At 38.6% G+C, this 11,382-nt stretch overlaps 1 protein-coding gene across 3 annotated transcripts in view; it reads left to right on the top strand.

Annotated features, from left to right (window-relative positions):
• Positions 1-6,538, top strand: part of sh3glb2b (SH3-domain GRB2-like endophilin B2b) — a 65,742-nt gene extending 59,204 nt beyond the window's left edge. For all 3 annotated transcript variants that reach the window (XM_085463011.1, XM_085463012.1, XM_085463013.1), the window contains one exon: positions 5,192-6,538. In XM_085463011.1, coding sequence (XP_085319137.1) covers positions 5,192-5,299 — 108 coding nt within the window. In that variant the 3' untranslated portion in view covers positions 5,300-6,538. The remainder of the gene's footprint in view (positions 1-5,191) is intronic.
• Positions 6,539-11,382: the final 4,844 nt, after the last annotated feature.

The following is an 11,382-nucleotide window of genomic DNA, read 5'->3' on the forward strand; positions in this document are numbered from 1 at the left end:
CAGTTTATGCTTTTGCATTGCCACCACTCATATCTGTGGAAAATGGGAAGGACATGCAGTTACTGTGTTTGTTTTCCATTCAAACATGTATATACATAGCTTTGCTTTGATTCTATGTATCCTTTAATGATTGGGAATGATTTGCTGGAAGCACTGGCCTGCTTAAACTACTGCCCCTCCAACCCAAACCCTGATAAGGTAACAGATAAGAGGATGATGGATGGATCAGCTGAAAGTCCAGATGTGCCTCTCCAGTCCTGATTCAGGTCTTTGCTGGATTTTTCCTGTTTCTTAAGGACATGGCTTTCAGATACTGTTCATCTGCTGTACATAGCTTTTTTTTATGGCTGCCAGTTAACTTATTTTCCTCTGATCTATGATCCTCAGAATCCTCTATGTAGCTCAGGACATAGGGCAGGTCATGTAGTAATCAGAAAATTGAATTTTTTAAATTCATTTATTTATTTATTTTTATCTCTGGACAGGATACTAACCTCAAGTTACTCTCCGGTGAATCCGCTAAAAAGAAAGCACTTAATCGTAGAAAAAACTGCATCTGTGAATGTGCGAATGAGATATGTTGTATAAAGGGCTTCGACTGCTTAGGTAGCATAGAAAAGTGCTTTTGTCCTTTCCAGTTTCCTCAAAATCTTTTCAAGGACACCCTGCACACCATGCTGAGAGATGCCAGGTTTTTAGCTGATAGGTGTTGATTAAACATTTTTTAATCTCTGTAACTGTGTTTATTTGGCATTTTCATGGTTTCAAATAAAGAAATGGAAGACTTTTACTTGTTTTTGTGACAGGCTGTGGGTAACAAAGGAAAGTGTGGGACTGTGGGTTGCATGAGCCCGATGTGTTTGTAGCGAGTTGCACGCCAAGTTGCAGCTTTAAATATGAAAGGGTTTTTGGTTTGGCATATTTATGGTGTAGATCTATGATACAAGTCTAAAATGTCCAAAAAGATGACAGAAAAGGGTGATTATGTCAAAGGGTTAAAAACTCCAGGGGGTAGGGGGCCGGTGTTTTCACGGGATTAAAGCTAAAAGACTCAGTGAGTCTGTCAGTGTAGGAGCTTATCAACCAACCTCATGTTAAGATTGAAAAATGCAGTTTTAGGCATCCAGTTTAAAGTACTGGCTCTTTTTTGTGTATGGTGTGAGTGTGTTTGTGGAGCGAGTGAAGGTGAAAGCTTGTGTGAGATGCTGGAAGTGTTGGTAGTCCTGCTGATGCCCACTCTGTTCCACTGTGAAGTCTCACTGATCGCCTCAACATCCAGGGAGGATCTGATCTAGTTACTAGTTAATTTTCTGTCTGTTATGGCAGTTCTGTCTGAAGTATAAATAAAAACAGTTCAGTTAGATTATAGTGTGGAAATGATTACAGGAGGGTATATAAAATCTTTCTTGGCACTGGCCTGGGGCGTGTGTTGGTTGCTACATTGCTCCGTGTAGTGAGGAACACCTGAGCAAGTCTGAACATTACCTGAAACAGGACTGCAGCAGCTCTAATTAGATCTCACCGAGCATTTCCATGCACAGTCTAGTCATCATTTATGCTTTTTTTTAAAGTGGCAACAACAACAATCATCATAAAGTAAATAATTTAACCAAACTAAATGAAAAGAAGACACAGTATTGACCAGGAAGATGCAGGCTGAAGTTAATTACACTGGACGTTACTGCTTGGCATCTGGCAAATCAGGAGATTTTTACAAGAAGATTTTGTCAAAAACAAATGTTTTATTACCAGTTTTATGTTCATCACCTTCAACATTTTCCTCTTCCAGCATTTTGTTGAATAAAATGATGCATTCCCATTACAGCCACCTCACTGCACCCAGTTTCACAGGACTGGCAGTTGATAGAGTCGAAACATCCTGACCTAAAAGGGAAGCAGCGGATTTTTAATCTCACTCTTGCTCCAGCTTGAGCATGACAACTTAAAAATATCAAGTGAAAGATCTTTGATGGAGGTCAATAATGGAGCTGTTCCATCTCCCTCCATCTGTCTAGCTTGAATGAAAATTAATTTCATGTTGCTTGCCACATTTCACTTCAGGGGCTTTGTGAAGCTTCCATTTACCGTCTGTGACTCAGTATCTTTGCTGAAATGTCAAATGTCACAATGACGGGAATAAGAAAAACCCAAAAAACGTGGATCGTCTGTTTGCAAATGGATGTGCGGGCCTCTTGGTGGAGTTTTGGTTCCAGTTCTTAGTTTCTTGATCTTGATTCAGGATGCTTGTCCAGTCTTTTCCCGTTAGTCACAGCTTTATTTGCATTTATGTGAAGGTTTCATGTTCTTTCTTGCCACGTTTCACCTCAGGGACTTTGTGAAGCTTCCGTTTACCATCTGTGACTCAGTATTTCTGCTGAGATGTGGATTCAAATGTAACAATGATGGCAATAAGAAGAAAATGAAAAATAAGTCAGAATACTTGGTGGAGTTTAGTGTTACAAAGGTCCAGGTTAGTTTAACTTTGTGTGGTCTTGTGTGTGTGTTTTTCCATCGTTATCCTTCTGGTAAATTTGAGTGCTGAGTTTCTTTAGAAACGTACCAGTGTAAAAAAGCAAAGGGGACCAAACATTGAGAAAGAGACCCTCATTTCCTCCTAAAATAGCAGCAGTTCTTTCATGAGGAATAACTTTTAATAATTCCCTGTACCACAAAGTCACAGAGGGAGGTTTATCCTTAACCCAGTTAATGAGAATACATTTCCTAGCTACCAGCAATAGTTTGTCACATAATTTGCGCTGCAAGTGATTTAGTGTTACTCCTTTTGAGGGTAGGCCAAGAAGAAAATATCCGGGGTCCCTTTGGAGCCGATTCTTAAAAATATTACTTAGTTCTTGACATATGGAGCTCCAAAATCTTTTGATTAATTTACATTCCCAGAAATAATGAAAAAAGTGACAGTTTCTTTTTGACATTTGCTACAGAAGGGGTGAATATGAGGTGCAATCTTATGCAAGACATTAGGAGCTATATAAAGGCGATGTATGATTTTGTATTGAGTTTCTCGCAAGCGGTTGCAAGTAAAAGTGGAACTACCTATGTTAATGGCTCCTTTCCACTCCTCTTTGGCATATTGATTATTAAGATCTCTCTCCCATTTATGAATAGCGCTCAATGTGTTGCTACTGAGAGTATATAGGGGAGAATAAAAGGCTGAAATAAAATGAGTTCTGTCTTTTCGCCTAATAAGAAATGTCTCAATATCATCATATATAACTATTTCTGAAGACTTTGGAATTTTAGAATGAACAAAGTTACAAACCTGGAGAAAGCCAAAAACGTCGTCTCTAGGAATATTAAAATTTGACTGCAATTGCTCAAAGTTCATCAGTGTGTTGTTTTGAAACAAATCGCCAATTACCCTTAATCCATTTTTGTGCCACTTATCGAAAATACTGTGAGACATTCCTGGAACGAAGTCTTTGTTTCTCAGTAAAGGAGTCGAGAATGAAGTGCAATCTTCTCTACCCAGTCTTTTACACATTTTACGTGAAAACAATTTTTCAATATCCCGAGGACCCCCATTTAAAACGTTTCGCAGCTCACTTTTAAATATGGACATGAATAATTCAATTCAGTCAGTGGACTGGTATACCTGTCATGTCAAATAGTAGAATCAATATAAAACTTGAATGACTCCTTCCATACATACATAGAAAATGTAATTATGAAAGTGACTGCATTCAGAATACTTTAATAGAGTATAATGACTGTAATGGACACGACATTTTGACACTCGTCACATGTGGAGAATTTGGACAAAGCAGAATATCCTGAACTTGACGAGTGTATTTTTCTTAAAGGTTAATGTCATTAAATGGCACAGATTGGTAACAATGACCCATAAACACAGTGGAGAGGTCCACTTTGATCATTACAAGTAAAGCAGGTGAGGTCACCATCAGCCCCCACCTTCACACTGCTGGATGTAGAACATTTGTCTGGCCTAGCTGCCGCCCTAAACAAGAATAAAACCACAAAACAACACCACAACAACATTGACATCCCACATGACAAATGAATCAGTAACAGCTGGATGTTAACTGTAACAACAGCACATCTGCAGGGAGTTAAGTTAATCCTGTCATCCAGTTTATTTTCCAGGGAGAAGTTCAGCCTCACTTCCTCTTCTCATGCAATGTTGTACTGTATGTTTGTGTGGGAAGACTTGACAGCATATTCTCTTACAGGCTACAAGACATTATCTGTAATATCAGCATGTATGGAAAACAAAAAGTGTGATTCATGTATTTAAAGTACTTTTCTAGCACTTCCCTGGCCTCGGTCACAGTTGGGTAATATTTTAGACTTGCGGTGGGTTGTGTCAGATTTCCTTTGAGTTTAACTCAACTATAAACTCATAAACATTCAAGCTTCCATATAACACCTTGTGGAGAGGAAAGAGATTTTCAGTGACTACAGACGCAACTCACAAAAAAATTATGAACACCTGCAATCATCTGAGCTGTTCTCAATGTAAGACTTTTAAAAAGTCAAATTAGGAAAATTTGGTAATAAAACACACATAAACATAAAAGTGGCATCCTACTCAGTTTAGCTGGGTGTAGGTAATTTTTAAGGGTTTTTCATTAGGTGGTAGTATCTGGTACCAGGTACTTTTTAGGACCTACTCAGGCAGGTTTCCAAGCAATCCAGCAGACTGCATGCCACAGACTGGCCTCTCAGTGATGTCACTTGATGAGTCATGAGAGCGTCTCCTTCATAAAAATCAAAATCACAACTTTTAAAACCTGACAATGAGAAAAATGGCTTCACAAAAATCACCATGGTCCCAGAGTCTGACAAAAAGCCAAACGCCCAGCAGCAGGTATGAAAAAGCATCGATGCCCTCCTTTGTTATGGTACAATAATTATGTAATGCTGTTTTCAGTTTGCCCCCTTTTGTTCACACATGGGTTTCCCTTAGCAGACCTTTAGAAATGCTGGCACAGGTGCTAATTGGAGGAAGTGTTTAAAGATGATAACACAGAGATGAAGTCAGGGAAATTCCTGATAATGGGCTGGCATGAAAAACGTGAGCACGAGCAGCAACGGGATTGCAGTTATGCTACGTCACTAGCTATTATTTTCTTTCCTCTTAACGTAACATTGGTCACTGTAACCTGTATGTGTGTATGTTTTTAGTTTTTTATTTTTGTCTCTCTCTCTTCAGCTCATTACCGTCTACACCGTACCAGGAATGGACCCCGACTGGCTGATCGGAGAACGAGGAAACGAAAAGGGCAAAGTACCCGTCACCTACCTAGAACTGCTGAGCTAATGGACCAAGCAACACACACACACACACACACACACACACACACACACACCCCTGCAAAAACCTCTATCCACCGTCACACATGTGGACTGGGTAGACCTGCTGTTGGCCCCAGTTTGTGCTCCTTGTGTATTGGTTCAGCTCACAGAGGGAACCCCTGCACTGACTTCTATGCTAATAACCCAGCACTGTTTGAAAATGCTGTGCAGGTATCTTCTAACCACCTGGATAAAATAATATAAAGATTTATCAAGGTGAGATAGTGGAGAACTTAGTTAGCAAGCTCTATCCATAGACTGTATCTGATAATTAGTGCCAATTACCAGGCTAATAAATTCCCCCAGAGCTCAGATGTTCTTGGACAGTCTTTTGATACAATTAACTCTACAGAATGGCAATAATGATACAGTTATTTTATTACATTTTTCAGTTTATTCAACTCAAAAAAGAAGAAAAAAGTTGAGTCATTTAAATTTGGACTTTTATGAAGGAGCACATAGAAAAGAAAAGGAGTGCTGAAAAACTAAAATGAGCCTACACTTCATTATGACACAAATTTTATTTACACCAGATGTTCTCGTAGCTCCTTTGTTATGGTACAAAGGAGTTAGTGAATGCTTTAATCTCCACACAGCATTTGTTGAGTATCAAAAGCCAGTCCTGGTAACTTTCGATTTCAGATGAAAGCAAAAGCCTCTTTAGTAGGCACCAATGTTTTGTGTGCTTATGTCGACCATGTGGATGGGAGTCTTGAGGTTTTCATGATGATCTCTGTAGGTGTCCTGCCATTTCAAGAGATTGAACCTAATTCTGGAAATACCTGCACAGCTACGGTATTTTAATTTTTATGAGACCAGAGAAATCAGTGTGACGGTCCCCTCTGTTATACGCAGAGACCAAACTGCAGCTGGCTTCCCATCTCCTGATCTGAGGCTGTGTGAAAAAACTTATGCAAAACTGCCTGTTTGACTCATTTCTAGTAATACTGATGATTATCAGAAAGAAACCTGTGACTGTACGAGTCAGGTTATGTTGATGTGGCCTATTACTTAGATTTCCTCTTATTTCGTAATGTGTACACAGAGTGTAATGAAGCGCACAGTTTGTTGACTGCGCAAACGTGTCTGTTGTTGTGTGGAATCTTACACAGTTCTGGCAAATACTCTGACATCTGTGAAAACTTCAAAGACCCAGGCCTTGTTTGATCCATTAAAGAAAAATTCCATGCAATAATTATTACAATGTGAGTCATAATTTTGCACATTTTATCAGCTCTAACTACATTTTTTCTCCACAATTTTCTTTCAGCTGTTTCACAATAAAAATCCTTGTAGAAAATGAAGCATTTCAATCCACAGATTAGGGCTTTTAATTTGAAACATATTGGAAAATCTTGAGTGTGTATAAACAAAAGTGCAGTAACTTTAATGAGGTGTGAGTGGACTGGAAGTACTAAACAATACTATACAACCAATTATAACTTCTCAAGCATGTAGATAAAGGACAGTCACACATTTCTATATTTGTTTGAATTTTTTTCAGTTAATAAGAAAAAATTAATTCAGTGTCCAGTTTAGTGCTAGCCCGCAGCCTGCAGCAATAACATTTAAGGTAACTTAAGTCACTGAGGCAACATTGACCAACATGTCAGTTTGTCTTTACGGGCCCTTCTGCTTTAAATAAAGCTGGATTACAGTAAATGCAGGTGTCCGTACTTGCACTCTGGTACTGTTACACCTACTTGATGCTGGGAAAGAAAAAAAAGAACTTCACAAACAAAATCAGGAGCTCAAATTTCCACTAAATTTACAGTTAAGCAAATAAAGCGGGTTTCCTATTAAGAATACAAGGTTTAATGGTGCAGAATGATGCTTTCCTGGATATTGTCGTGCTTGATGAATTACATCATCTACTATTTGCTCAGCAGGGCTTTCTAGTTTGCCGTAAAGCTGTGTCACACACGTGGAAGCTCAAAAGTTCCCATTTTCATGTTTGTCATGCAGCACTTCATGACAGCGATTCCACCTTCTAAAAAGAAAACAAGACCCCGATAAGAACCAGCTCATTATTTTTCTTCTGTTACTTCAGTTTATTTAATCATGTGATGCAACATTTTACATCCACGCTATGAGCATTTTCTGAGGTGTGTAGGAATTTTGGGCTGAATATCATATTAAGGCTCTGTTTAAACCTGCAACAAAGTCAGTTAATAAAATAAATGCTCTCCTGTAGAATCCATCTGATTTCACTCTGATCGCATCTTTGTTTTCTTCAAGTGTTAGTGGCACAGCTGTACTCAGTGTGTTGGTTGGATGAATATAATGGAAACATACTGAGAGAGAACCCACATTTAAGTGTTGTATCATTTGATTACTGAGTCTTAAATATAACAAATGACTTCCCTTTTTCTTTATCAAGAGGCAGACAGAGGCTGGAAGTCTTAGCATATTCCACTTTCTCTAACTTCTTTCCATCAGTTCTGGAGAAACATTTGAGCAAAGCACACATCTAAAATACTAAGTGTGTATGTAATTTGCTAGTTTGAATTGTTATTTAAAAGAAAAACAGCAAAGCAAACAAAGGTGTAATATTTCACAACATTCACTGACTCGTGCTGTAGGCTGCGACTGTAACACCTAAGCATATGCTATTCCTAGAGCATTGGGTATCTGTCAGTCAGGTATTTGAGAGAGAATTCAATCAAATTCAGAGAGCTTCAAACAGGAAACTGAAATGCATGCGTGCACTGTCTGATATGACAGAAACTGTTAATGTACCTGTTGATCTACATTCCCACCCTCATCTGTACCTGTCAACTTCAGGAAATAGCTGAAAGAATGAGTTTCATGCATACAAGGAGCGGAAATAAGCTTCCTCAGAAGGGTGTCTGGCTTCAGGTGCACAGGCAGGGTGCCGAGCTCGGTTGTTCAGGATCTCTCACAAGGTTATTATCGTTAACGAAAACTAACGAAATAACGAAAACTAGAAGTGAAAAAACATTTTCATTAACAGAAATAAAAACAAAAAAAGGAAAACTAACTAAAACTGTAATGAGTGTTCACAAAACTAACTAAAATTAACTGAATTCATAGCAAAAATGTGTTTAGTTTTCATTGATGTGTGCGTGTCATACAATAGTCAAGAGTGAAAATGAAGTTGAGTTTCCAGATTTTTGTCTTGCTGTCTCATTATGCCTGCAGGTGGCAGTATGTTAGTTGAGTCGTCTGTGTTGCTCCGTCGTCGCGCAGAATCATGTCAGGAAAAGTCGGGAGAAAGCGCCTGAGTCCAATTTGGGATTACTTTGAATATGACTGTGTTTTGGATAAAGTGTCTTGTAGTGGAAAGAGACAAATTATGAGGGACATTTCTAAAGGGAAAAAAAATCCCACAAACCTTAAAGTGCACTTGAAAAGCTCACACAAGAAGGCTAACCTAGCTTACCTTGAGAAGGTAAGGGAGCACACTCAACCCTCATCCCCAGAAAACAGAAGCTAACCCCAGGCAAGGCAGCGTGATGCATCCCGAGACAACAGGACTGGGATGTCTACATAACTGTGTGAGTCAACTGCCTTCAAAAAGTTTATCAATTCACTTGAACCAAAATTACGAATACCCGGTGCTGCAAGAGTTAATAGTCTCAGTGGGGCCAAGATATACATTTTATAGTTGCCTGGTATCAATGGTTGTTCATCTGCCCTAATTTATTTATTTATTTATTTATTTATTTAAAGAACCCATAGGTGGGAATGTGAGTTGTCTGTCTCTGCGTGTTAGCCCTGCGACAGACAAGTGACCTGTCCAGGGTGCAGGGTATGGTAGCTGGAATAGTAACATACCCAAGGATAAGCAGAAGAGCATGACTGATATGATGAAACTGGGATTTTGCTGCACGTAATTATTGCAAACACAACTAAAACTATAACTGAAACTAATCAAAACTAAACTGAAACTAAGGATTTTCAAAAAAATAAAAACTAAACTAAACTAGCAAACAATTAGTAAAAACTAATTAAAACTGATATAAAATTGAAAATCTGAAGTCAAAACTAAATAATAAAAACGAATGAAAATTGCAAAACTATTAAAACCCTGATCTCTCACATATAAATGAGAAAGCAAGCAGGACCAGGATACACTGAAGAGCTCATGTGTCTTGGCGAGCTTGTGAACCCTCCAGAAAAGCTAGTGGAGGTAAAATTCTGTTTGAACCAGCAGCGAAATGACTGAATGGATGAACACACATCAATAAAGCATTCACCTTTTAGGGTTAACAGTCTGTTTAGTCAACTAATAAGCCTATTATTGAGATATTCTTTTAAACAATCTCACAGCAACTGAACCTCTTAACCACCAGTCACCAATCAAGTTTTTTTGTGCTGGAATAGATTCCAGCTCAGTCACGACCCATAATAATTTTGGTGGAAGAATATGATAATCAAATATTATACTCTTTTCTATGAGACCTCTGATTCCTAGAAATTTACATCCTGAAGATCTCTGAATAGCAGCAGAAATATTGCTTCACAGATTAGCCATAATCAATTTACCCTACCAGTAAATTAAACTCAAAAGCAGCCCTACAGGTACAAAACCAGCCAATCTGGCAACACTGCCCCAGCAGCTGTGACAGGGAGTTTCATATGCAAAGTTGGTATGCAGTACATGTGTCAACAAAGCTTTACATAAAAAGGTAAAAGAGGTGACTCATCTTATGAAACTGAAGTCTTGCACATCCCTTTGTTTGTAATCTGTAAGTCACAGTAAATGATGAAAAGTGCTTATGCATGGGTTACATCAGCAGTGAAACATGCATACCAGACCTGCGTGCACTATCACAAGGGGAATCCCCATGAGCTTTCATGGCTGCCATAGAATAACAATAGAAACCTAATTTAAAGTCGCTCAATGAAACTGGCCCTGGCATATTTCTATGTGCCTGCTGTAGTTTCTGTGACACCTGAATATCAGGTCAAATATGCTTTAGTTCATAAGAAAAGAAACTTATTGACTGAGAATCCCCAGGAAAAAAAAAGAGTTTGGACTCTGCACTCCAAACCATGTGTTTAACCCCTCAGTAACAATCACCTGCAGTGTCTGATGCTGCTAGCAATACTTATTGAGCTCTTAAGACTCTTATTAAGCTTTCCTTCAGCTGCACTGTTAAATAATACTTTTTATTCAGCTGATCATATAATGCATTACATAGTACCGCATTACATCGCTACATCTTTACCATATATTTTGCACCATAGTCTTATACCCTCGCTACACTGTAGCTCCTACACCATAGTTACACCTTACAGCTACACAATAATTACATCATAGCGTTGATTTCCAAAATGTAATGTATGATTAGGTTTAGGCCAACTCATTAATTCATAATCAAAATGGATGGATGATTGAACAACTTGAGCCCCTACACCACAGCTCCTAAACTATAGCCCAAGTCCATGTCATCACTGGGTGGTTAACAACTATGACAGGTCTTTTTGGTATGAACATTAGCACAAGGACAACACATCTATGAAACTGAATGTAAAAGGCTCTAATTTTAGCTAGCCTTAAGTCTTCTCTTTTCCCCCTCTTTCAGTAAAAGTAACTGTTACGCAAGATTTTGGCTTCAGATGCAAGACGATAACTAAGGAAAGATATGCAGATGCAATTATAAATGAAAACTAACAACATTGCTACTTCATGGTGTGAGGTCCAGCAGTATTCACCTTTAGAAGTATTTTCCTTCCCATGTGAAAGAGCGGATTTCCTACATGAACGCCAACAAAATCACAAAAATTAGAGTTTGTGTTGTTTGGTTTATTTTATCTCATGGTGTAAGGGATAAATTCACAATCAGAACTAATGTGGCAAATCTACCCCAAAAAACAGCCTCATTATCAGAAAAGGAAAAGAAAGTGAAGAGGCAGAATAACAAAACCTCAGATGGGGATTAATGCAGGCACGTGTAGGGGGGGGCTAGAGGGGCTTGAGCACCCGCCCCTTTCCTGGTGGGTGCCCAAAGTGCCCTTTTGTTGAGGCAACTTTTTAAAAAAAAAAATTATTATTATTATTTTTTTTAATGTGTGTGTGCG

Source organism: Copadichromis virginalis, linkage group LG7 (genome assembly GCF_057382275.1).
Source record: "Copadichromis virginalis isolate Kocher_CV1m ecotype Utaka linkage group LG7, C_Virginalis_male_GT1.1, whole genome shotgun sequence".
NCBI lineage: Eukaryota > Metazoa > Chordata > Actinopteri > Cichliformes > Cichlidae > Copadichromis > Copadichromis virginalis.